This window comes from Saimiri boliviensis, chromosome 10 (assembly GCF_048565385.1).
Source record: "Saimiri boliviensis isolate mSaiBol1 chromosome 10, mSaiBol1.pri, whole genome shotgun sequence".
In the NCBI taxonomy this organism is placed as follows: Eukaryota; Metazoa; Chordata; class Mammalia; order Primates; family Cebidae; genus Saimiri; species Saimiri boliviensis.
Window position 1 is genome coordinate 51,329,290 of NC_133458.1, and position 26,517 is coordinate 51,355,806.

The 26,517-nt window shown below is 38.8% G+C and overlaps 1 protein-coding gene across 11 annotated transcripts in view; it reads left to right on the top strand.

Moving 5' to 3' along the window:
* SRPK2 (SRSF protein kinase 2) overlaps positions 1-26,517 on the top strand; it is a 276,714-nt gene that overhangs the window by 100,117 nt on the left and 150,080 nt on the right. For 4 of the 11 annotated variants that reach the window (XM_074379268.1, XM_074379270.1, XM_074379271.1 and 1 more), the window contains exon 3: positions 9,933-9,996. The exons of 5 other annotated variants lie outside the window; for them this stretch is intronic. In XM_074379268.1, coding sequence (XP_074235369.1) covers positions 9,933-9,996 — 64 coding nt within the window. Of the gene's footprint in view, positions 1-2,769; positions 9,997-26,517 lie in introns of those variants that run through there. 2 more of the 11 variants (XM_010344501.3, XM_003921119.3) reach the window with 2 other exon arrangements.

Below are 26,517 nucleotides of genomic sequence, written 5' to 3' on the forward strand. Positions count from 1 at the left end.
GTATTTTTAGTAGACATGTACATTCACTTTGTTGGCCAGACTGGTCCCAAACTTCTTATCTCAGGTGATCTCTACCTCAGCCTCCCAAAGTGGTAGGATTATAGGCATGAGCCCCACTGTGGCTGGCCTCAAGTAATTATTTTTGAGGCACGTAGCATATTATTGTCCTTGTTGATTTTTCTTTTCATTTATTAACCTCATAAACTTCTTTTCTGTCCTTATTTATCAATGGTTTTGCCTGACATTCTAGAATTTCTTTAGTGTTTTCTGTCAGCTTTGTCACTTTTTTCATCTTTGGCAGATTTTAAGCTTTCATTTGGCTCTAGATTTGTATTTGATTGAATTGTTAGACTGTGTGACCATCAATGAAAGACTGATAAAGGATTTTGATGGGTGGGGATAAAAGTTAGTGGTAATTGGGGATAGTTTTTTGAATGCTCAGTTCACCAACGATTGTTATTTAGTTTGCAGAATTTCTGCTTTTCTGTGAATTCTCGTAACAGAGGACTTCAATAATGAACACTGGGATAACAGGGACTCCCTTTTAAGGCTAGACTGGCTTTTGGAGATAATGGTCAGTTAATCACCCCACCCTTATCACTTACTCAGAGGAATTGCTTTATTCTTGCACCTTTGTGAACATTCCCTTAGGAGTCAGTCTCGAGTTTTGAGTCAGGACCTTAGTACTTGGCTTCAGATAGTGGTATTAGAAATTGGCACCTGAGCCAGAAAAGCCTCTGTGGGCATTTTGCATCTCAGTGGGAAGTCTCTTAAAGGTACTATGTTGGAGACACCAAGAGAGGCTCCATAAACATGTGTCTCAAGGTACTAGAATGTGTAAACATGTGAAATAGAGAGGAGAAGCAGTTAATTGGTAGTGGCAGGAGAAATAGAGTTAGGATGAGAGAAGTGTTGAAACTTCAAAATAGTGGAGCATTAAGGTGGAGAACCATCTCATTGAACACCTGGAAAATTGATTTGGGAGCTGCCCTGACTTCTGAAGAAATGTGTGGTTTTTAGGCCTGCTGAGGCATTTTCCTCTTAACTTCTAGGTATATTCTTGCAGTATTAACCTGTCATTTCAGGCAACCTTAACACATATTTGTTTCTTTTCAGACAGTCTTGCTCTGTTGCCTAGGCTGGAGTGTAGTGGTACAATCTCAGTTCACTGCAGCTTCAACCTCTTGGGCCCAACTGATCCGTTCATCTCAGCCTCCTTAGTAGCTGAACCACAGGTGCATGTCAGCATTCCCAGCTAATTTTATTTATTTTTTTTAGAGATGAAGTCTTACTAAGTTGCCCAGGCTGGTCTTAAACCCTTGTGCTTAAGCGATTCTTCTGCCTTGGCCTCCTAAATTGTTGGGATTACATGTGTGAGCCACCTTGCCCACTTATATTTGTTTCTTGTAGTCTAAAGTGGCTCCAGATAAATGAAAGGACTATTTAATTTTTGAAAATCCTCCTGATGGGCCATAAGTGGTGACTCATGACTTTAATTCCTACAGTTTGAGGGGTCCAAGATGGGAGGATCAGTTAAGCCCAGCGAGTTGAAGACCAGCCTCAGCAGCATAGCAAGACCCCATCTATACAAAAATAAAACAATTAGCCAAGCATAGTGGTGTGCATCTGCAGTTCTGACTGCTGAGGAGGTAGAAGTGGGAGGATTGCTTGAGCCCAGGACGTAGAAGCCCAGTGAGCTATAGTTGCCCCACTACACTCCAGCTTGGGTGACAGATCAAGACTCTGTCCCTTTAAAAAAAAAAAAATCTTCCTCTTGTACACTCCAAAGAAAATTAAGTTTGTGGATGATTATGTAAATAATTTGGCAAGTGAAAGGAAGTTTATTAAATTTGCCAGAATGAGTGGCTCAAGCCTGTAATCCCCGCACTTAGGGAGGCCAAGGCGGGTGGATCACGAGGTCAAGAGATCGAGACCATCCTGGTCAATATGGTGAAACCTCGTCTCTACTAAAAATACAGAAAATCAGCTGGGCATGGTGGCGGTGCCTGTAATCCCAGCTACTCAGGAAAGCTGAGGCAGGAGAATTGCCTGAACCCAGGAGGCGGAGGTTGCGGTGAGCCGAGATCGCGCCATTGCACTTCAGCCGGAAGAGCGAAACTCCGTCTCAAAAAAAAAAAAAAAAAAAAATTTACCAGAATGATTCCTGTGGAAAAAGAATGTGGCTTTAAGAATTTAGGTAGAATAATCTGCCCAGTTACTATCTTTTCATATTTCCACTGAACAAAAGTCAGGGTCCTCATGCTCAGGTGTAGTGATCTGAATGACGAAGGAGCATATCATGTCCACAGCTTCAGTGTGTTCTTATGCTTCCCTCACTTCTAAAATTCTAGGTAGATTCAGAGTGACTCCATTTTTCTTCTAGGATGTTTGTATCTTTGAAGCATCTCCCCTATGGGATGTCATTCTGACTAGCGTTACTGTAATCCACTATTCCTCATCAGGGTTCCAGGGCTTGACTGAGTGCTGGACTGATATCCCTTAGTGTTCCAGGAGTCTTAAACTTCTAGTGTGTTACAGCTTAGAAAGTAAAGTATTAGATGGGCCGGGCGCGGTGGCTCAAGCCTGTAATCCCAGCACTTTGGGAGGCCGAGGCGGGTGGATCACAAGGTCAAGAGATCGAGACCATCCTGGTCAACATGGCGAAACCCTGTCTCTACTAAAAATACAAAAAATTAGCTGGGCATGGTGGCGCGTGCCTGTAATCCCAGCTACTCAGGAGGCTGAGGCAGGAGAATTGCCTGAACCCAGGAGGCGGAGGTTGCGGTGAGCCGAGATCGTGCCATTGCACTCCAGCCTGGGTAACAAGAGCGTCTCAAAAAAAAAAAAAAAGTAACGTATTAGAGCGACGAGGCTATTAACTGAAGAGTCAAACTGTTCATCTTCATAAGGAGTTTGAGTATCTTCTAAGATGTGAGTAAAAACAAGGATAAAAGTTATGAGGAAGATCTGTAGGTTGGATGCAAGAGAGTAAGTGGGGAAATCACAGTAAATTGTTCGCTATGAGGGGTGTGTATAAGGGGATGAGTAAGAAGAATATGATGTTCCAGGTGATGAGTTGTTTTAATCAAGAAAGCTGATTAATAGGGATGATTAATTGATTGCATATATGAGAAAATAGCATTTTAAAAGCCGATTTAAAATAAGATTGAAATTTCCTACTGTTACTGAAACACCAGGGTTTGTCTAGGTCTTGCTCCTCTCCACACAGAAAGCCAATGACTGGCTCAGTGAGATGGCCCACACCTGTAATCACAGGACTTTGAGTGGCCCAGGCAGGTGAATCGCTTGAGATCAGTTCAAGACTAGCCTGGCCAACATGATGAAACCCCCGTCTCTACTAAAAATACAAAAATGTGTTGGGTGTGGTGGTGGGTGCCTGTGATTCCAGCTTCCAGGGAGGCTGAGGCAGGAGAATTGCTTGCACCTGGGAGGGGGAGGTTGTGGTGCGCCGAGATTGTACCACTGTATTCCAGCCTGAATGACAAGAGTGAGACCTGTCTCAAAAACAAACAAACATAAAAACAAAAAAGCCAATCATTGAAAGAACAAGTATTACCAAGGAAGAAGCCTTAAATTGGGTGCTGCAGAAAGGAGATGGGAGCTCAGTCTTGAATCCATCTCCCAGACTCACTAAAACCAGGGCTTTATATAGCAGGGAAGAAATAAAACAATATGAAATAGGAACTAGGGAGGGGCAGGGAAGCAGTCATGTTGAATGAGGGATCCAAAGTGTCATTGTCTGGATGTGGTGATTTGGTGAGTTTCAGTTTTTTTTTTTGGGAGACAGAGTCCCATACAGATAGATGGCCTTCTGTGGACAGATAGATGGCCTTCTGTGGTCTCCCTTTTCTTCCCTCTACTTAGACTTTTTTTTTTTTTTTTTTTGAGACAGTGTCTTGCTCTGTCAGCCAGGCTGGAGTGAAATGGTATGATCTCGGTTCACTGCAACCTCTGCCTCCTGGATTCAAGCGATTTTCTTGCTTCAGTCTCCTGAGTAGCTGGGATTACAGGCTGGTACCACCACGCCTGGCTAATTTTTGTATTGTAGAGACAGGGTTTCACCATGTTGGCCAGGCTAGTCTTAAACTCCTGACCTCAAGTGATCCAGCCACTTTGGGGATTCTAAAGTGTTGGGATGACAGGCGTGAGCCACCAAGCCCGGCGGCATTCAGTTCTTTGAGAGAGAGAATTTTTATTTTCTTATTTTTTAAATTTTGTTATTTTTATTTTTTGGTGGGGGAGGCCTGAAGGTCCTTTCCTGAGGAAGGAACTTAGATAAAACAGTTTTTTTTTAAATTTCTTTAGAAAGGGGAAAACAGGTTTGTTTTAAGGCCCCTCACCCCCCTTTTTTTTGAGATGGAGTTTCACTCTTATTGCCCAGGCTGGAGTGCAATGGCGTGATCTTGGCTCACTGCAACCTCCACCTCCTGTATTCAAGTGATTCTCCTGCCTCAGCCTTTGGAGTAGCTGGGATTACAGGCACGTGCCACCACACCTGGCTAATTTTGTATTTTTAGTAGAGATGGGGTTTCTTCATGTTGGTCAGGCTGGTCTGAAACTCCTGACCTCCAGGTGATCCACCCACCTCAGCCTCCCAAAGTGCTGGGATTACAGGTGTGAGCCACCACACTCAGCCCTTGTTTTAAGCTTTAAGACCAGAAGGATCAGCTTCAGTGTTTAACCAAAAGAACCCCTATTTGGGTGGGTTTTACTATTCAGGTTGTTGAGGTTCTTGGAAATTTTACTGTAGGTCTCAGCAGCAGTAATCTTATGGAGAAGATGAACAATGTGATTGCTTCCCATCGTTTATCTTTTTGTCCTTTAGCTTTCTCCATTATAAGTTCATGTGGTTTAGCCACGAGATGATCTCTGAAGATCAGGCTAGTTCTAAAATTGTTTGGATTTTTGATTAAGTTTATCCGGAAATGTAAATAAACGAATGTAGTGTATTTTTAACAAACATTAGATTGACTACAACAGGCTGAGAAAACTGTGAAGGTTATCAACAACCAATGTCTGATATGTCAGGCTGGCTGAATTGAACATTCAGGTGCCCCTCCTTAGAGAAGCAATGGCCTCATGGGGACTGAAACAAATAATTTAGGTATTTTAGTAATTTGGTAATGCAAATATAGAGAGATAGAGGAGGTGAACTTAATTCTGGGAAGGCGATTAGAGGTAACATTTGGGACTGAGATTAGAAAAGTGAGTTGGGTAGCCAAGTGTGGTTGTGCCCCACTGTAGTCCCAGCTACTCGGAGGGCCGAGGCAGGAGAATCGCCTGAACTTGGGAGGCAGAGGTTTCAGTGAGCTGAGATCGCACCACTGGTCTCCTGCACTCCAGCCTGGGCAACAGAGTGAGAAGTCGTCTCAAAAAAAAGAAAAAAAAAAAAGAAGAAAGAAAAGCGAGTTGGATGTGAGAGGGAGACACATCTGAACAGTGGCATTTCAGGGAGAGAAAATTGTATACGAAAAGATTTAGTGGCATGAAAAACCATGTTATGTTTGGGGAGCCACATAGATTAGAGCTCAGTATTTCCAGAACATATGATACTACAACGAAAGAATGGAGGGAAAGATATTTCAATGAGATTGGGGAACTAGCCTGGGATCCCACAAACATTTGAGGTTTGTCAGGGCAATGCTGTTGCTGCTCCCTGAGATCAGGAGTATAAAATAAGACATTAGATTTGTAAGTTTATAGATTCAATTTTAGACATTGCATTCAAGCCATTCATGGACTATCTAGGTGAAAATGTCAAGTAGAGGTTGGAGGACTTACGGTTCTGTGTTGTAGGAGAGAATGTTGGGCTGGAAACTCACCTACAGTCATCATCAATGCCCTGTAATTCTTGATGGTAAGGGCATATGTAGATAGAAGGATCAGTGAATGAACAGAGGGTCCTATAGGTGTCACCAGCATTTAAAGGCTGCATGGAAGATAATGGTCTTGCAAAGTACCCAGAGTTAGGAGGAGAAAGCAAATATAAAAAGCATTTAAAAAAAAAACAGGAAAACTTATGTCCTCCTGTAATGATATTTAGCAATTAAAAAACAAAATTATGACTAAAAAGAAAAGAACCATAATTTAAAATATATTTATTCAAACTACACAGGAACCTCTTGCCTATTTTCTGTGTGAAATAAGCTAGTATTGTCTTGAGGTGGGAGTAGGGCAGATGGTAAAGGATTGATTAAAGGCTGAGATGTAGAAGGAGCTGTTGACTGTACTGTCAAGCATTTTCAGATGATGTCCATAAGGAATACAGCTATTAAATAATCAGGTTGATGGACTTTTTTTTCCCCCCACTCATTGGTCTAAATGTATACATGGAGACAGTGGGTGGTTGAATTAATATGTAATTACAAGTTGTAAGATTGCTGCTTTGGAAGAACTGAGAAGTGGTGAACAAGAGAGTCACTTTAGAATCCTGAAGATGTGTCATTTTAAAATCTGACTTATAAAAGTAGACTAGATCTCTCGATCATTTCATAGAACAAAATAAATTCTAAGAGTGTCTAAGGTTTATATGCAAATACTATTATAAGGCATAATAGAGAAAAATTGGATGAAAATTAGGAACTTTGGTGTGAGGAAGGCCTTTCTAAGTTAAACAGAAAGACAGAACTTAACAAAAGATTGGTCAACTTCATTGCAGAAAAATAAAGTTTATAGGATCCCAGACACTACCGTGGAAGTAATGGAATAAAATTCCAAAACAGCTCACTAATTGAGGGGGAAAGGGTTTGCAGTGTGTGTAAGAGAGTGTCCTGAGTATGGTCATGGGAATGGGTGGTTCGAGTCTGGATTGAGGAGGCTGGGGTCCATAGCCAGGGCTTTTATAATAAGTTATATCAGTGTGGACATCCAGGTCCCCCTGATGATAGCAGGTATTCTGATGGCATGGAAATCAATTAAATGGCTTCTGGAATTCTTCACAAATGTGGAGAATTACCAGACCAATTTATGATATGGACAGGGAGGAGTAGATGGTAGCATAGACCGGAATATGTGGGCCTCAAAGGATACAGTATTATAGTGTTAACGTTCCTTGATTTCTGAGTCCTTCTGGAGCTATGAACAAATCTGAAGGTTTAGAGAGAAGGTGAAAATGAAGTTAGAAACCTTTTCATGCATTAGTGGAATCCTCTTTGGTTTGGAGCTCCCAGTGTCACCTGCCAGAATATGGTTTATAACTTGAACTTTTCTTTCCAGTGTTTACAATATGGAAATTAACTTCATTAGAGCTGTGAGGTTTAACCTTGGGCTTTTTCATCTTATGTGCTTTGATTTACGTAGATATGCCGAAGTGTGAACTTTTTGTCGTTTTGGAATAAAAAATTGCCACGATGAAGATGGATTCAAGTGTAATCTCTTTTTTGAAGCAGCACAGTTCTCTAGAAGTGGAAGCCGAGATACAGATTAAAGTGAAGCTCTCACCTACAGTAACACTACAGTGATAAGAAGGGGGATGTTGAGGTTGATAAGGAGGAGGAGGTGGATTTAAAATATGGAGAAACCATTTAACATCAGACAGGCCTTGAATCCTTCATTAACTCATTTCAGTAAATATTTATTGAGAGATGACTGTCTTTTGCTAGGCACTACAGGGAGGGCTCACCACATGCCAGGCACAATACTACGTTACTTTCATGGGTTATTTCATTAAATCCTCACCACAGCCTTTCAGTTAGACATTATTTTTTATCCCCATTTTACGGAAGAGGAGACAGAGGCTTTCGAGAGTTTTAAGTAATTTCCCCAAGGTCATATGGCTATTAAAAATGGCAGAGGAGGTCAGGCACAGTGGCTCATGCCTGTAATCCCAGCACTTCGGGAGGCAGAGGTGGACGGATCACGAGGTCAGGAAATCGAGACCATCCTGGCCAAGATGATGAAATTCCCTCTATTAAAAATACAAAACTTAGCTGGGCGTGGTGGCATGTGCCTGTAATCCTAGCTACTGAGGAGGCTGAGGCGAGAGAATTGCTTGTACCTAGGAGGTGGAGGGTGCAGTGAGTCGAGATAGAGAGCCACTGCACTCCAGCCTTGCTACAGAGCAAGACTGTCTCAAAAAAAAAAAAAAAAAAAAAAAGGGCAGAGGAGGCTGGGGACAGTGGCTCATGCCTATAATACTACCCTTTAAGGCAGAGGTGGGTGGATCATGAGGTCAGGAGATTGATACCATCCTTGCTAACATGGTGAAAACCCTGTCTCTACTAAAAATAAAAAAAATTAGCTGGTTGTGGTGGCATGTGCCTGTAGTCCTAGCTACTGGGGAGGCTGAGATGGAGAATCCCTTGAACCCGGGAGGCGGATATTGCAGTGAGCTGAGATTGCACCACTGCATTCCAGCCTGGGGGACAGTGTGTCCATCTTAAACAGACAAAAACATCCCCCAAGCAGGCAGAGGAGCCTGTTCCTAAATCCAAGGCAGAGCCTGAGCTCCAACACTATACTCCTTCCAAAATGAGGGGAGGGACACTGCTGAGGGCTCACTGTGGCACCACGTGCCAGATCCTCAAGGTGAGTCTCAGCATCACCCCAGCTGTAGGCGCTGTGCTCTGTGCTCTCCCCATTGCTAGGCAGGTGGGCAGCAGCCTGTGGTAGATTCTACTTTCTCATCAGCTATTCATGCTGGGTTTATAATGCTCGTTGATTGAAGTTATAAGCTTAACAATTTGGGAAAAACTCCAATTTTAACAACATTGAGAGGATATTCTGTACAGGTCCATTGTTTTTTTAATGCAACTAATTTTTATTCCTTTTTTCCTTTCCATCTTCTCATATTCCAGTCAACATAAAATTAAAATTTGTTTACTGCTTAAAAAAAAAACCACTGAACTATTGAAGTCTGTTTTTGATATTCTGATACTGTTGATAGCATTTTCTTGTCACTATTTTATTTTTAATATGTGAACTTTTTATTATGAGAGCACACTTTAAAGAATCCAGTTGGAAATACTTGTTAGGGGCCGGAAAACAGCTTTATACATGAAATAGTCTGGGTAATAGGACTGTGTCGTTTTTATTAACTTAAAATTACGTACTTTAAAGGAAACGTGTTAGGTTATTTCTTTTTCCTTTTCTTTTCCGTCCTTCCCTTTTACTCTGTTATCTCCCTTCCAAATCAGTATAGCAATTATCTTCTAATTAAGTTGAACCGGTGCTTACATTCCTGTTGTAGATGTTTATTGTCAATCCTTTCCTAAAAGGACAAGTATATTATCTCTGCTCGGGAAATGGGTGTTGCTGTTCACTTGTACTGTATTGCGAAGGAGGAGGGGAAAATTAAGGTATTAAATAAGAAGTCTCTTTCTAGAGGAGTTAGGCACACTAGATATTAAATGTGTATTTAATTAAACACAATCAGGAAATAAAACAAAGGTTAAACATTTTGAAATCTGTAAATTCAGGTTCTGCTTTAATATTTCATTCTTAAGTGACAAAAATGATTCACTGAGCCATATTTTTTAGGGCCAGTGAAATAGAAACAGCCAAGGGTTGCATATCTGTTTATTATAGCCTGTAAGGTGATTACCCTGGCTTCTCAAATTTCCTAGTATATTGAATTCAGATGTTAGCATTTCTTGTTTGTATGTTATTTTGCTGAATTGAAAATCATCTTGTAGAGCCATGCTAGTTCTACCTTAAAAAAGAAAACACCCCTCTGCTTTAAAGAAATGGTACTTCCTGCTTTCATAAACAGTCATGTGCATAGTTTAGCAAGGCCTGATGCCTCTGGAGCTTTTTCCCTTTATAGCACCATTGAATCTCAGTCCTAAGAGAAGTACTGCGAATCTTGTGGCCTCATTCTGAACAAAAGGGATTACAGAAGAAAAATCTCTTGATATAAGGCTTGAAAGCAAGGGCAGGCAATCTTGGTTGTGAATATTTTCTGATTTTTCCAGAAATCAAGCAGAAGATTGAGCTGCTGATGTCAGTTAACTCTGAGAAGTCGTCCTCTTCAGAAAGGTACAGCTACATCTCTTGCATGAACAATTAATGGTGTAGCATTGCTAAGAAACAAACCAGGACATATTTTTTTTCCTTGTCAAGTTTGCTGTATAACGTATTGTCCTGCATGCTGGTATTGTGCTGTATTGAAGATGTATATTTGGGCAAGCTGTTCTGCTTTTGCAAAGGGTAATTGATTTTTTAAGAAAAATAGTGAAGCCTAATCAGCTGCAGCATGCACACCATAACACAGCAGACTGCTGGTTCATGTGTGACAGCTGTTGAAGGCTTTAAAAAATAATTCAGCTAACAAACAAAAATTCTTGGCTTTTTAAAAGAAAATTCTGTGAGGTTTTCTTCCTGTATTTTGAAGTTGCTGCTCTACAGAATTACAAAGGTTATTTGTAAAATGTAGGTTAAAAATACTTGATTTTTGGTTGTAATAAGTATTCTTATGTGGTAAGGGAGTGCCATTTGTAAATAGCTTAGGAATTGCAAACCCACAGATTAGTCACATTCTGAAAGAGAGATATGATGCTTCTTCAAGTCTGTGCTAGGAAATGGAACAGTCACTGCATGCAGTAATGGTTCATGCCTGCAGGTAAGGACAAAATGACTCAGAAGTATTTTTAAAGCGATTATTTTATCTGTCAATCATATGATTATACCTGTAAAGAGATATTTCATTAAAATGACTATTTCATCTTATAAAAAGAATGAAGATATTTTAATGTGAAGTCAGAAATAAGGCTATAGTTTCCCATTTTGTTATGCAAATGTTGTGTTCAGTTCTGTTTACCAAAATTTTGTATACTACATAATGTCTTAAATTGAGGTTCTTGGGCATGCAGTTGATGGTTTTCTTTTCTCTTGGTTACCTAATAGGTTACACTTAATACTGATATTTTATACTTAAGGCATATGTTAATCTATCTTTTCTAGCGTTAGTTTGCAGGGTTATCTTTTTTGTTCATAGATGTAATATTTAGAAAAATTTTACGGAGAAATAATGTGTTAAGGAATGATACAGGAAAAATACAAAAAAAAAAATGAGTTGAAGAACCTACCATGGTTAAATGGATTTAATTAAAGTATGCTAGTATATGAAGGACATGATCTGATGTAAAAGTATCATTTTAAATGGATTTATTAGTATAATCAGGTAAAAAGCTTCTGGCTATAACTTAGGGCATCGCAAATAAAAATGATGTTACTGCTTTTGTTAGAGACTGAAAGTAGAAAATTTTAGGACTGCTAGTGTTTATTTTTGTGTGGCTTCTAACTTCTGGTTTGTGGCTAGCCATCTGATCTTAAGCGTTCTGTTTGCTGAGATAAGAAATAGTCTTCAGCCTTGTGAATATTCTGCCAGTAAAATGGTGGTGATGGGAAGGGGAGAAGAGGGTGGTGTGCACAGTGAACAAGCTAGGTGTCAACTGTAATGTTAGAGTTTGGTACTAGGAAGAGCACACTTAATGAGATGACAGTAATACATTAGCTTTTTGGAGTATCATGAATTCTTTATTGATAAATTGGGGGTTGGACAGAGTGGATGTAAATATTATTGAGAAACTATATAGGAGTGGGTGAGGTTTTCTGGTTAAAATACATTCTGTAAGATATTCTAAGCTATTTTGGCGATTTTATTTATTTATATACTTAACCTACACTCTTGTGATTATTTAAAGGAAAGGGAGGATGCATGTGGTTATGATTTTAAAGTTTAGAAATCGGTCACTATTGCTTATGGTAACTTCATACACAGTTTTACCAGAGATTGCTTAATTTATGGATTATTATTTCATGACATTGTGCTATATCCTGACTTAATGGTTGATAAATGTAGCGTATAAGTCAGACAGCACTTAGCATAGAAGTTGTTTTATTAATGTAGATATATTGAAACTAGTAGGTACTCTCCCTCACTTTTTAATTAAAAGTCATACAGTAATACACAGTCAAATCGTTTGTCTTTTTAATTTGTTTGGAAAAGTTTGAAAAATAAGACTCTAAAATTTAAAAAGAATTTACGTTTTGTAACACCATATTCTGTCCAGGAATTTAATACCTTATAGTTGCATGTAGCATTATCATTACATTCTTCAATTTCTTGTTCACCAGTCCAGCTACATTTTAAGAGTTTTTGCTTTCACTTAAAAAAAATTAAAGTTAATGGTTTGATGCATGGTGCTTTAAATCTTAGCTATATTTGAAATTTGCATATAGTCAGTGTTCCCATCTATCTACTGGTAGAAAGGATGAAGAAATCTGGCTTCTTTCTTTAGAGAAGGGAGACGCTGCTTGATTGTAAGCAAGCCAGAAGTTATCGTTCATCACAACTGATTTTGTTGCTGCAGTATAGAATGATCTTTTGATAATTCAGAAAACTGGGTAGACAAAGGTACCTCTAAATACAAAATATAAATACAAAAACTCTGATGTGATTATTTCTAGTAATTTTTAATCTCATTTTTATCCTTCTAAAATAATTGCTGGTCTTGCAGGAGTTCAGTATTGGTTGAATTATTTTTGTTCAATTTTGTAAAATGGGAAAAGCAAAATAACCCTATTTATTTTTGTGGAATCTTAAGAGTCCTTCATTGAAAAATACAAATATGATTTGAAGTAAAATTATAATGGAATTTAAAGGTTGTTTGGGGGCTAAATTGGAAAATATGTTATCCTAATAGATCTTAGTACCACCTTGAAATCTAAAATTATGTTTTTACCTTTAATGGAATATTGGAGGTATGTAGAATGCCATTTTGTCAGGGGAGTTAGGGAGTACTTCTGTTCTGAATGGCTGACTCTTAAGACCAAAACTATCAGGGTTACAAAAAGTTGGTTTATTTTTTGGTTTTGTGTTTTGAAGAGAGAGAAAAAAGTTCAGCATACCCCTTTTAAAAATCAAGAGCAGAGAATTCTATTGAATGATTTTTTTTTTAAGTGCCTAATGATGAATAAAAAATGATGTATGTAACAAGTCAGTTAAGAGGAAGACATTTGCTGCAAGACAGTACCCTCTGGAGATTTTAGGAGTAAATCCTACTATAAGTATTTTCCTATTTTGAGTGCCTGTTGAATGAATGAATAAATTCATCTTGAATATAGTAGACTTGGTCCTAGGCACATTTTCACTCTCTTGTTTACTCCTATTTACAGTAATAAATGTGAGTATCTGATGGAAAAAACTAGATTTTCAAGTTCTTGTTTCTTCATTTTGTCCTTTCTTAGAGCACTTCTGGGATTTATGGGGTAATGTATGTGTGGGAGAGTAGTAGTAGTAATAAAGTGGAAGAAAGAAAATAAGAGCTAAAAAGGTATAGTTCATTTGTCCCTTGGTGTTCAAGGGGAATTGGTTCCAGGACCCCCATAGTTATCAAAATCCACAGATGCTCAAGTCCTTCATAAAAAATGGTTTAGTATTTGCATATAACCTGTGTACTTTCTCCCATATGTTTTAAAACATTGCTTACAGTACTTAATAAATGAAAACACTCTGTAAATAGTTGTTAAAAAATTTGTATTATTATCATTGTATTTTGTTTTTTGTTGTTTTATATCCCAAATATTTTTCATCTGTAGTTGGTTGAATCTGTGGATTTAGAACCCATAAATATGGAGGACTGACTGTAATAATTTATTAAATTGTGTAGATACCAGTTCTGAGTGCTTTATAGGTGGAGAGAGGGAGCAGAAAGAGAGAGAGGAAAGGAATGTGTGTGCTGTATGGAGAGGGAATGGCTATTAGGAGAAATCAAATCATCCCAGAATAATCCTGGGTGAACAGAAGGTACTTTGCTGTACTATCATTTTTGTCAAACTTTATTGTTATTTCTTCAGGGAACTCATGTAACAAAATTGTACATTTGTTAATCAGTAAAGAAAGTTGAGCCCAGGGTGATCAGAATTATGATTCCCAGTCTGTCTAGAGTGAACCCAAGGAGGGCTGAGGAGATTGTGAGATGAGGAGATCTGAGAAACCGAGACTGCATTCACACTGAGACTGCTGTTGTTAAGTGTGAGTGAATGTTGTTTTAATAAATAAAGTTCACAATGAACTAAAAATTAATAACAGTACTATATAGGTTTGCATCTTCTCAGAGAACAAATACAGAAAGGATAATTTCTTTTTGCACGTTTGTGGGTTTTTTATGTATTTTAGTTTGTTTAAAGGGGGTCTGTATACTTGTAGCTCAGTATAGAAGTCATAGCCTAGATCCTTAATATTCCAGTTAGTTAGCAAATACTGAATTTACAAATTGCTAGCTGTCTTGTTCAAGAAAGGAGGGAAATGGAGTGGGAGAAAGTATCATAGTCATATTTATGCTGTGGCCTACATTCTACCAATGCTGAATAAAAAGGATTGGTGAGAATTGATAAAGATTGTGTGTTGTCCTTTCTGCAATATAAGGGCATTTCAAATCCATGAGAAACCCAGGCTGTTTTTGTGTTTATAATTTAATTGTTGCTTTCTTATTTTGGTGCCTCATATGCAAAGGTGAAAATGATAGATAGTGATGTGTGGATGTGGAGAGCAAAAAGATATACCCGGAAAAATGAGGAGAATGGAAGGGAGAAAATTCAAAAGTGAGGAAGGGACCAGATGAAAAGAGAAAGAAGTAAAGGTCATTCTGTGGAAAAGGATCCTGGACCAAGATGTCTTTGATTTTAAGTTGATAGAATTTCTTTTATGATGTGTGGTGGACTAAGAGCAGTTACAGGAGGAGAACCAAAGGTTCTTCCTTCATTGTTTCCCCCTCCTTCTCCCTTTGCTGCCCAGAGACTAGGACAAACATTTGTTGATAACGATTTTTCCCTTTTCCAACCCCTGCTCTGCCACTTGTGGCTTTCTTTCTCTCCTTGTAGATAGGTTTTTATTCCTGAATGGTAGAATGAGATGATATAGTGGCTGATTGTGTTATTTTCTCATCACTCAATTCTTTATTTAATTTTTATTAGTATTTTTATTGAATATACATATATGGGATATAGTTTATTGATTTTTTTTTTCAGGGGGAGAGAGAGAGAGAGAGAGAGAGAGTGTATGTGTGTGTGTGTGTGTGTGTGTGTGTGTGTGTGTCTGGTGCCTGAGAAATCTTTGCCAAGCCTGAGGTCACTAATATTTTCTGCTAGATTGATTTTTAGGATCTTAATATTTAAGTCTCCGATTCATTGGGGATTTTAGTATTAAGGTAAAGATTGAGGTTTTTTTTGCATATGGCAATTCAGTTGTATCTGTTTTTGAATATTATGTAAATGGAAACCCCTGGAAATGACTTTCTGTTTTCTTCCAGTGTTATCTATGTGAAGTTCATCCATGTTGTTGCGTGTAGTTGTAATTGATTCAGACTCGTGTCTGTACAGCATTCATTAATAAGCCTTAGTTTATTCATTCTAGTAATGAGCATTTGGGAGGCTTACGGCTTGTGGTTATTAGGAATAGTGCTGCTATGAACATTTCTTTCTTTCGGTCTTTCTTTTCTTTTCTTTCTTGTCGGAGTTTTGCTCTTTGGCCCAGGCTGGAGTGAGGTGGAGTGATCTCAGCTCACTGCAGCCTCCACCTCCTGGGTTCAAGCAATTCTTCTGCCTCAGCCTCTGGAGTAGCTGAGATTATAGGCCCATGCTACCACCCAGCTAATTTTTATATTTTTAGTAGAGATGGAGTTTCGCCATGTTGACCAGGCTGGTCTTGAACTCCTGACCTCAGGTGATCCACCTGCCTCAGCTTCCCTATGTATTAGGATTACAGACATGAGCCACCACATCTGGCCTGCTATGAGCATTTCCATCCATGTCTTTTGATTAATGAAGTGTGTATGGATTTGTTGAATATATTCCTAGGGGTGCTGTTGCTGAGTTTTAGTGGGTATTGTCAGTTTTCCAAAGTGAATATACCAATCTATACTTCTGTGTATACTCTGGTTTTTTTTCAACTTGATATTGTATATATATTTTTTCCTTTTCTTCCCTTTCCCTACTTTTCTCCTTTCCTGTTTCTTTGTTAGCATTCTGGTAGCTCTACCAGTGTTACCCAGAGTTTGCACCATTTTGAGAAGGATTAGACGCAGCAACTGGAGTATTTCTGAACATTAATGTTCATGAGGGAAAACAGAATTAGAAGCACAAACCAGTAAGAGACCCTAAGGTGTTGTCATCAGAGGCACTCCTTTCCCACAAACTGTTTATAATCTTGTAATTGAGTACTAGAGGCTGTGGGTATTAACATTAGTTTTCAGACTTGGCTTCAGTAGTGGAACTTTTCTTCCATCAAATCTTAATAGAAAGTTATCATGTAAAATATATAAAGAAGATGCGTGGTTTGGGAGCTGGGGAATGTAAACCAAAGTCACAGTTTTTCATGCGTAGCTGTCCCCCTGGAACCACTCCTTTGAACTCCAGTCCTCTTTACTTTAAGCCCTCGAGGTAGGTAGGCCTCCTTAAGGAGGCCAAGAAATGATGACATTTTGAGAGTTTATGAAGTGGTAAGTTTTAAGCTGTTCCTAGTCTCTAGAATTTATGTATCATATACCTAAATGAAAGTGTAATGTTAGTTTCTGGAAAAGACTGGACAGTGTTCTTACCTGCTTTTCTTTTGGCCATTATTTATTTGGTCTAGATGTAGTAGTTTTTACATTATTTTATAATAAATGTAACTTTGATTCTGTCTGTTTTCTGATGCTTCTCTGAAGGGTTGCTTACATTACAGCCAGAGCAAACCTTTCAGAACACAAATCTGACCAGGTAGGTCATTCCGTGTTTAAAACCTTTCAAGTGTCTTCCCCTTGGGCTTGGGAGTAAAGTGGACTCCATATCTGGGTCAGTGAGCACCTCTGTCCTCATCTTTCTCTCCAGCCTTGTCTCATATGTCTCTTCCTATGGTCATATCCTTGCTGTTTTCCTGTTCCCATCCCTCCTGCCTCAAGGAAGCCCTGCCTGTGTCAAATTACAGGACCGTGTACTTCTCCTTTGTAGCATTTGTCACAGCTGCTGTTTGACGGTGGGGAGTACCAGTGACATTTGGTCTACTTACTGGCTTTTACTCACTGTTAACCCCACCTTAAGATCTTATGTATAGAAGTGTTTTTTTTTTTTTTTTTTTTTTTTTTGTCACAAAATGTCAGCAAGTAGTGTTTATTTGCAGCTTACAGATTATGAGCTTTATAGGAAGACTTTGTTGCTATGAGGAGGCCTCTCTTTCTATGGTATTGGCATAGATTAATAAATAATCATAAACTAATTTTGTTAAAAACTGTCAGGGTTACAGGTCTTAGGTTTTTTATCACCATAAAAGTGCACAGTCTGTTGTTATTTATTTTACATTTAACACACAATGGAAATTAAATTTGGACACTTTCCATCTCTGTGCCAAAATGGCAACATCAAACTATAGTCTTTTATATCCCAAATATTAGTATTTCATGTATCACCTTGGTGCTTTTTTTTGGGAGTGGGGGGTCACATTTGCACTTCACACTGTACTGTCTTTTACTTAATATCATGGTTTTTGTTTGTTTTTTTGAGACGGAGTTTCCGTCTTGTCCAGGCTAGAGTGCAGTGGCACCATCTTGGCTCACTGCAACCTCCGCCTCTGGGTTCAAGTGATTCTCCTGCCTCAGCCTCCCTAGTAGCTGGGATTACAGGCGCATGCTACCACGCCTGGCTAATTTTTGTATTTTAAGTAGAAATAGGGTTTTATCATATTGGTCAGGCTGCTTTTGAACTCCTGACCTCAGGTGATCCACTGGCCTTGACCTCCCAAAGTACTGGGATTATAGGCATGAGCCATCATGCATGGACTAATGTCATGCTTTCTTATTTTTAAATTTGGTAAAATAAATAAACATTCTAATGCTTTTTAAAGCTTAATTTTCTTTAAAAAGGAATATTTTAATCTTTTCTAGAAATGGAGAACCTATATCGTTTGCCTTAAAAAACAATTACGGTTGAGTCCTGTCTACATTCTGTTGTCTGATAAAGGCTCCAAGCCTGAGCCATATGCTCTGTTTACAAGGGAAGTTAAATTGGCGAGTGTCATAAAGGAACATAAATATGTGTTAGCACCAAAGTGAGATTTGTTCTCTTATACACCCAGATAGATTGAAAGAACCTTGGAAAAGGAGTAACTTCCTCAGTATGTGATTCAGTGTAATTCAATACTAGGTTTCAAGTATCACCCAAGATCATTTTGCATGCCAGGAGTGGCACTTCCTCTTCTCTTGGAGATCCTCTTCTCTTCCAGCAATGTAGGTTATGATGCATTTATCAGGGAGGTTCTGAACAAATGTGAGCAGCTATTATAGTAACAATAGCAACAATAAAAACTCTACTTTTAGCAATCATAGTGCAGATTCCTTTTGTAACATTCTTTTATGTACTGGGGCTGGAAGAAATTAAGACCAGTGTTAGTAGATTATATTTGTTATCCATCCCCTCAACATTTTCAGCAGCCGCTCTACACTAGCTACTTACTGCAATTTGGAAATTGGGGAGCCACAAAGGCAGCACAGAAATGTAGGATTTGTACAGAATATCGGTATACAAAACTTACATGGAAGACACATTCATGAGTAACTGGCTGCTGGCATTACTTGTTCTGTTTCTTGGACATTAAGTGCTAAGCACTCTCATCGACAAGTCTACAGTGAGTATCCTTTGGCACTCCTTAAAAAGAATTGCATGTAACTAATAATTGCGTTTCTGGGAAGCTTACTTTAAAAGATCAGAGGTATGGTAAAGAAGTTACAGACACAGTTGCCTACCAAGAGTAGGTCTAATGAGTGACGACAGTCCAGTGGGGCATACAGAAGCTGGAGACCATGACACCATCTAGAGGTGGCTGCTGATCAGCTTTCTTGTTGATTGCTGCCATGTAGAAATACAGGCCAGGTTTTGCCGGCTCTTCTGATTTTTTTAGGACAAGTTGAACATTTGGATTTTTCTGTCCAATCTCTTCATTTTAAATGCTTGTGTGACTGAGCACAGTGGCTCACAACTATAATTCTGACCACTGCTTTGGGAGGCCAACGTGGGAGGATCGCTTGAGACCAGGAGTTCAAAACCAGCCGAAGCAACCTACCAAGACCCTTGTCTCTACAAAAAAATTGTAAAATAAGCTGAGAATGGTGGTGTGTACCTGTAGTCCCAGCTACTCAGGAGGCTGCAGTGAGAGGATCGCTTGAGCCTGAAGTTTGAGGCTGCAGTGAGCTGTGATTATACCATGGCACTGCAGCCTGTGTGACAGTGTGAGACCCTGTCTCTAAAAATACATGCATACGTACATCCATACACATACATATGTAATGGTGCAAGTTCAAAACAAAGTCAAAACAGCCTTAAAAATAAGAGTATCTACTCTTCAGATTCAGCCTACGGTAAATATTTTTTTGTGTGTGTGCTGTAGCACATTGGTTCTTAATTTGTGAGCCACAGACTTGTGCAGGCTTACTGTAAGGATTTTTTTTTTTTTTTTTGGAGATGGAGTTTTGTTCTTGTTGCCCAGGCTGGAGTGCAGTGGCAAGATCTTGGCTCACCGAAACCTCCACCTCCCGGGTTCAAGCAATTCTCCTGCCTCAGCCTTCCAAATAGCTGGGATTACAGGTACCCTCCTGAAGGCCTAGCTAATTTTATATTTTTAGTAGAGACAGGGTTTCTTCATGTTGGTCAGGCTGGTCTCCAACTCCCAACCTCATGTGATCCACCCTCCTTGGCCTCCCAAAGTGCTGCAGTTACAGGTGTGAGCCACTGCGCTGGCCTGTAAGGGATTTTTTTTTTTTTAACCCTGTGAGTACTATGCGCTAGCCGTAGATTGAAATAATGGAAATAAAATTATCTTGATGCTTATGGGTGTGTCTCTGGAGTTTTCTGACATTTCAGGTATGCCACACACTGATCACTGCTCTGATGGTCATACTAAAATAACATTACATAATTCAATAAGATATTAAAATTCTATGGACTAAGGAGAGCCCTGATACAGATGTGGGTTTTTCTCTTTTCTTTTCTTTCTTTTTTCTTTTTTTTAAAATTTCAGACGGAGTCACACTGTCACCCAGGCTGGAGTACAGTGCTGCAATTTCGGTTCGTTGCAACTTCTGCCTCCCAGGTTGAAGTAGGTCTTTTGCCTCAGCCTCCTGAGTAGCCTGGATTATAGGCATCTACCACTATGCTTGGCTAATTTTTGTACTTTTAGTAGAGTCAGGGTTTTACCATGTTGGCAAGGCCAGTGTTGAACTCCTGACCTCAGGTGATCTGACTGCCTTAGCCTTCTAAAGTGCTGAGATTACAGGCATGTACCACCATGTTCAATCTAGATGTATATTTCTCAAATTGGATATTCTTGATTTGTTCTGTAAATATTTACATTAGTGGAACTTCAGCTTTATAAATAATCTGAAAATGATGGAGATAGAATACTGTTCTGTTTTCAAAACTGCTACTTCATTTTTCCCTGCCTTTCCCTTTTTCTTTTTCCATCTGTCTTTTCCTCCCTTGACCTACCCTCACCCCAGGAAAGATACTGAGACTAGTTTGACAACTACCTGTAATGCAGTAGAAAAAAAGGGGTCAGAGAAAGTGCAGGTCACAGTAGAAGGTTATGATGGAGCCTAGTCAGATGCACATTCAGATACGGGTATTTGCTGTGCAGCTAGTAAAGGTGACTAACAAAATTGGCTTTAAGCTTCTTGACAGCCACACTAAGAAATTAACATTGCTCTTTTTTATCTTTAAGAACAAACGATACTAGTTTCCCCGGTAGAACCAAACCTTTTTCTTTAACTTAATTATCTTAGGATAACTTTTTCCACGTCTTAAAACAAGTGCTTATTTATTTTATAAATTTCAGATAAAAGGATAAAGCACTGAGCTCTTACATTGAAGTTCAGTTACCACGATTAATATTTTTCTGGCTATTTTTTTGTTTTAGTCTAAGATCTATAAAAAACAAGCAGATGGGCCACGCACAGAGGCTCACGCCTGTAATCCTAGCACTTTGGGAGGCAGAGGCCGGCGGATCACCTAAACTCAGGAAGACCAGCCTGGTCAACATGGTGAAACCCCATCTCTACTAAAAAAAAGACGCAAAAATTAGACGGGTGTGGTGGTGCACACCTGTAATCTAAGCTACTTGGGAGGCTGAGGCAGGAGAATTATTTGAACCCAGGAGGCGGAGGCAGAGGCTGCCGTGAGCCAAGATCAGGTCACTGCACTCCAGCAGCCTGGGCAACAGAGCAAGACTCTGTCTCAAATAAAAACCAAAAAGCAAACAAATGAAAAACCCCAAAATCAAACAGATGTACTTTAACGATAACATTATCACTAACTGTACAATCCAGTATCATACTGAGAAATGATTTTTGAACTGGCATTTTACACTTATATGCAGTTTTTCTTATGTTATTGAATAATCTTCTATAGCATAATTTTTATAGTATCATTTATAAAGGCTGTATAGAGCTGAGTTCATGATATGGATGGATATGCATAATTTCATTGTTTGAATCTTGATCTTAGAAATGGAATAACTTGTGAAACCAATTTGTAAGACTCTTGATAAAGGAGTATTGAATTGCTTTTCAGAAAGTTACATCTTTGCACTGTCATTGGCAGTGTATAAGAGGACCTTTTAAATTGCACCCATAGTTGAAATTCTCAAAATAGCCTCTTTTTGGAAGTTGTGTAGATGACATTGAACAATATTCTAGACAGTGTTGACTTACCAGTCTCTGCTCTTTAGGTCTTTTCTCTAGTAAAGTTAAATATTATTGTGGTAGTTTTCGTGTTCATTGGGTATATGTAAGTAGAAGTGAGATCAGTATAATCAGCTGTAACAAAATAAAACATTTATTAATAGACTTTTATATTCAGTCAAGCATTTATGAAACACCTAAAGTGTACCTAATATGTCGTTGAAAAGAAGTTAGCAGTTAGGTGACATAGTCAATGAGAAAAAAATTTGGGCATTCTATTTATGTTAATGAATCAAAATTTTGTAAGGATTTCAAGAAGTTATGTGATTCAGCCCTCTCTAAACAGATGACAGAACATTCAACACAGATGGTTGGCTGATTGGCTTTCGTGTGTGTGTGTGTGTGTGTGTGTGTGTGTGTGTGTGTGTATATGTGAGAGACAGAGTCTCGCTCAGAGTCACCCAGCTTGGAGTGCTTTGGCGAGATGTCGGCTCGCTGCAACTTCTGCCTCCTGGGTTCAAGCGATTCTCCTGCCTCAGCCTTCCAAGTAGCTGTGACTATAGGTGCCTGCCACCATGCCCAGCTAATTTTTGTATTTTTAGTAGAGACAGGGTTTCACTATATTGTCCAGACTAGTCTCAAACTCCTGACCTTGTGATCAAGGAGCCTTGGGCTCCAAAATGCTGGGATTACAGGTGTGAGCCACTGTGCCTGGCCTTGTTGTTGTTGTTGTTGTTGTTTTAATTTAAATAAAGATGTACAGGAATTAATATCCTCTAACCTTACTTTTTCAACCATGGCCTTGTGGTTGTTTGCTCAGTACATTTTCAGTGACATAATTTTGTTGTACTACAGTAAAATTACTACTTAATTTTGTTGTACTTCTAAGACAGTTCTAAAATTTAATCAACTTTTTGGTCAAGACCTTTTCATTTTTCTTGCTGGAATTTCAGTTACTTTTGTGGGGGACAGGGGGATATTCTCTGTATAGTCTCAGGATGACTAGAATCTAGTCAAAGTAGTATTGGAAGCTGAGGAAACAGCATCTGAGAAATTAGGGTGAAATGAAACATTGTGGCACCATGTTGAAACTCTGAATACTTCCATAAGTGGGGAAAGAGATGGAGGAGAGGATGGGAAAATCGTAGAGAGGGGCTTATAGTGACCAGGTGACAAAGGTCTTTGAGTTTTATGCTGAAGTTTACCAAGAGTCATTGAAAGGTTTTAGCAAGGATGTTTATAGATAATATATGTACATTTCCCTGTGGGCATAAAGTAAGGTCTTCTAAAGAAAATCTAAAGAAGTACATTTTTCCACCTAGAATGGAGGCTTTAAGATTTGCTGAAGACTTTGCAGCAAGATGTTATTCATCTGTTCCGGAAACAGTTGGGAATATTATGGCAGCATTTAAAATGAGTGACAGAGGGTGGATGAATTCCTTGACATTGGGGGTATTAAACATCAAAATGGATTACCATAGGTAGAGGTACTTCTTTCTAAAAACAGGTGGCCCAGTGCGGTGGCTCATGCCTGTAATCCCAGCAGTTTGGGAGGCCCAGGCGGGCAGATCACCTGAGGTCAGGTGTTTGAGACCAGCCTGGCCAACATTACAAAACCTCATCTCTACTAAAAATACAAAAATTAGCTGGATGCGGTAGTTCACGCCGGTAGTCCCAGGAGGCTGAGACACAAGAATTGCTTGAACCTGGGAGATGGGGGTTGCAGTGAGCCGAGATCAGGCCGCTGCACTCCAGGCTGGGTGATAGCGGGAGACTCTGTTTCAAAAGAAAAGAAAAAAAAAGATAATAATTCAAAATGTTTGCTCATCATTTTGTATCAACAGTTTGTTGCAGAAATCCTTAACTGAATGGATACCTAAAGTATCATTTATATAAATTGTTTACAATACTTTAGGCCAGTGCTGGCCAAGTAGACTTTCTGAGTAGTCTTGTCTTCTACTGATGGAACAGTCTATAATATTAATAAAGCCGATGAGCATCTGAAATGTGGCCAGTATGACTGAAGGATTAAATTGTTAATTTTACCTAATTTTAAAATTCAAAAACCACTCAACTTTTTCTTTTCAGGTAAGAATGCCAGTGAACTCTTATTTTAACCTTTCTTTTTTTAATGAAGAAATGAATATTATTTCCTTTATTGCTCTTTTGTTCTTAAATGAATGCTTCCTTTTCCCCTTTGTTTCCTAAGCTCCACCCTATTCCGTTTTTTTTTTTTTTTTTTTTCCTTCTTTCTTTTGCCCTTTCTGTCTTGACACTATTATATGTTACAGGTAAAAGAGTTCATTTCCTTTCCTGTAACTCTAATTAGTAATTTAAAGAAAACTGTACTCAGTTACTTGTCCTTGTATAAAGTTATTTTGAGTGCGTATTTTTTTTTTTAAAGGAGCTGCTTAGTTTTCTGTCATTTAAGTTGAAAAATGTTCAGTTATCTGCCATCATATTACTTACGAAATGTTATGTCCTCTTTTTAATGTTCTAACGTAAAGCAGTCTTTTTAAGGCAAAAGGAGTGTAGTTTAGTTTAAAGGGAAAGAGAAAATCATATAGATGAATTTCCAATTCTGTGTTGTCTGATAAAAGAGATAAAGGTAAATAAAGAAATTGCAGTTTATGGTATTCGGCTCCCCTCCCTGTGCCCCCACAGCCACAACATAGAATTTAACCTGAGTTTGTTCTTGCCATTCAGTGTTAGCTCGAGGTTAAAAAAATACAAAACCCTCAAATTTGGATTCAATTTCATTTCTTGTACCCTTTACCAGACACACCCCCATGTGGTGATTACTCATGATTATTAAACTACTCTGGACTCAGGATGCAGAAAGGACACCTTTTTCCTGGGACCAGGATAGTCTTTAGCCTGTAGGAGAAGGCTTTGTTTAATGCAGAGCTGAGGAAGGTATACAGTTAAGTGATGGTAGGTGTTGTTATATTCTTTTATTGAAAAGGAAATCTGGTGAGATTAAGCTTAGAGTTGTGAAAGAATTCTTGTTGTTGTTGTTCAGTCCAGTCTTCTCCATTAAAAATGCTTGTGGCTGAGTATAGTGGCTCACACCAGTAATCCCAGCAGTTGGGGAGGCTGAAGCAGGAGCATTGCTTGAGTCCAGGAGTTCAAAACCAGCCTGGGCAACATAGTGAGACTGTGTCTCTAAAAAGAGAAAAGAAAAGAAAAAAGCTTGCCTTTTTTCTTGCTAGGTATCCATCAGTTATAACTTGACAGTCTGTGTTTGAATAAATGAAAGACTTCTGTAGAGAAATCCTTGGCTGCCTATGATATAAGAAACAAATCTTTTACATGTGAGGTTTCCCTCAGTTTAAGACTGTCAGTTTCTTGGGGAGCCTTTTGTTGAAGGAAAAGGTTTATTGATGCATTTATTGCTGTGGTGTTGTCCTGTTACTCCATTTCAACATAGTTGCAAGTATTTATTTCAAAGTAGACAAATGAAGAAATTGTGTTTGGGCATAATGAGTTGTGTAGTGTGCATTTCATCCTCATTTCATTCCTCCACCGCCACGTACCCCTGAGTAGCTTCTGTTGCTGTTGCTGCCCTAGTATCAGCCGTGTTCCTAGTGGCAGCTTACACTCTGCTTGGCAATAGCCCCTTGCCTCCCCGCAAGTTGCTAGAAAAGATTTAACAACTGGTTAAAGAAAAAAATAAAGGAGCTGATTTTCATAGTAGTAAAGGGGTTCATCTAACTGTTTAATGGAATTACTGGTTTTATGGGGACCATTAAAGGTTTTCTGATTCTTTGGACCAGATATTCATGATGAATTTGTAGAAGAGATTTTAGATCAGTGCAAATCAAGTATTTTCGAAAAAATATTCTTCCACTTTAAATGTTTTAAAAATGGATGTACCGAAGTTAACTTTTACAAGAAACAAGGCTCCATTTAGTTCCATGATGTGATTTGGTAGATTTTGTAATTTTGAAATTTAAAACTCCTATTAGGATTCAGTGGCATATTTTGCATGCATGTAAGGGACAATCTATATATCTCCAAATGTGAAATTATAGTGACTGGTGACATACCCTCTGAAGTCCAACACAGCTGACTTTTCTCCAGTAATGCAACACATCAGGTTTTTTTTCTTTCTTGCATTGTTTGCACGTAAGGGCATGTGGTACACAGTAGTGTTGTTGTTGTTGTTTGAGACAGAGTTTTGCTCTTGTCACCCAGGCTCAAGTGCTGTGGCACCATCTTGGCTCACTACAACCTCTGTCTCCCAGGTTCAAGTGATTCTCCTGCCTCAGCCTCTCAAGTAGCTGAGATTACAGGTGCTGCTACCATTCCTGGCTGATTTTTTGTATTTTTAGTAGAGAAGGGGTTTACGATTTTGGCCAGGTTGGTCTTGAACTCCTGACTTCAGGTGATATACCCTCCTCGGGCTTCAAAAGTGCTGGGATTACAGGCATGAGCCACTGTGCCTGGCCAAAGTAGTTGATTTTTAAACACTAGAATAACACTTAGCTCAATGAAATGGTCATGCTTTGATAGGCACATGGGCAACAAGAGCTCATATGAGAACAAGATTTACATGTGATATGTCATCCTCATTCTGTCTAGGTCATATGCTTAAGAAAACATTATTAGGAGGAATCACCACATTTGATAATTATTTCTTCCATAACTTTAGTAGTAGTATAGTTGAGGTTGTGGAAGTTAAAATTTCATTTATGAATGATGTGACATTTTAATATTTTTTTATTTGCTAATCAAAAGCATTTAACTATTATTGCTTGATTTTTAACCAGGCATGTATAGTGTGATGAATGGAATGAAGAAAACACGATAGTAAGAAGAGAACATGGAAGTCTGGGCCATCTTCCACTCT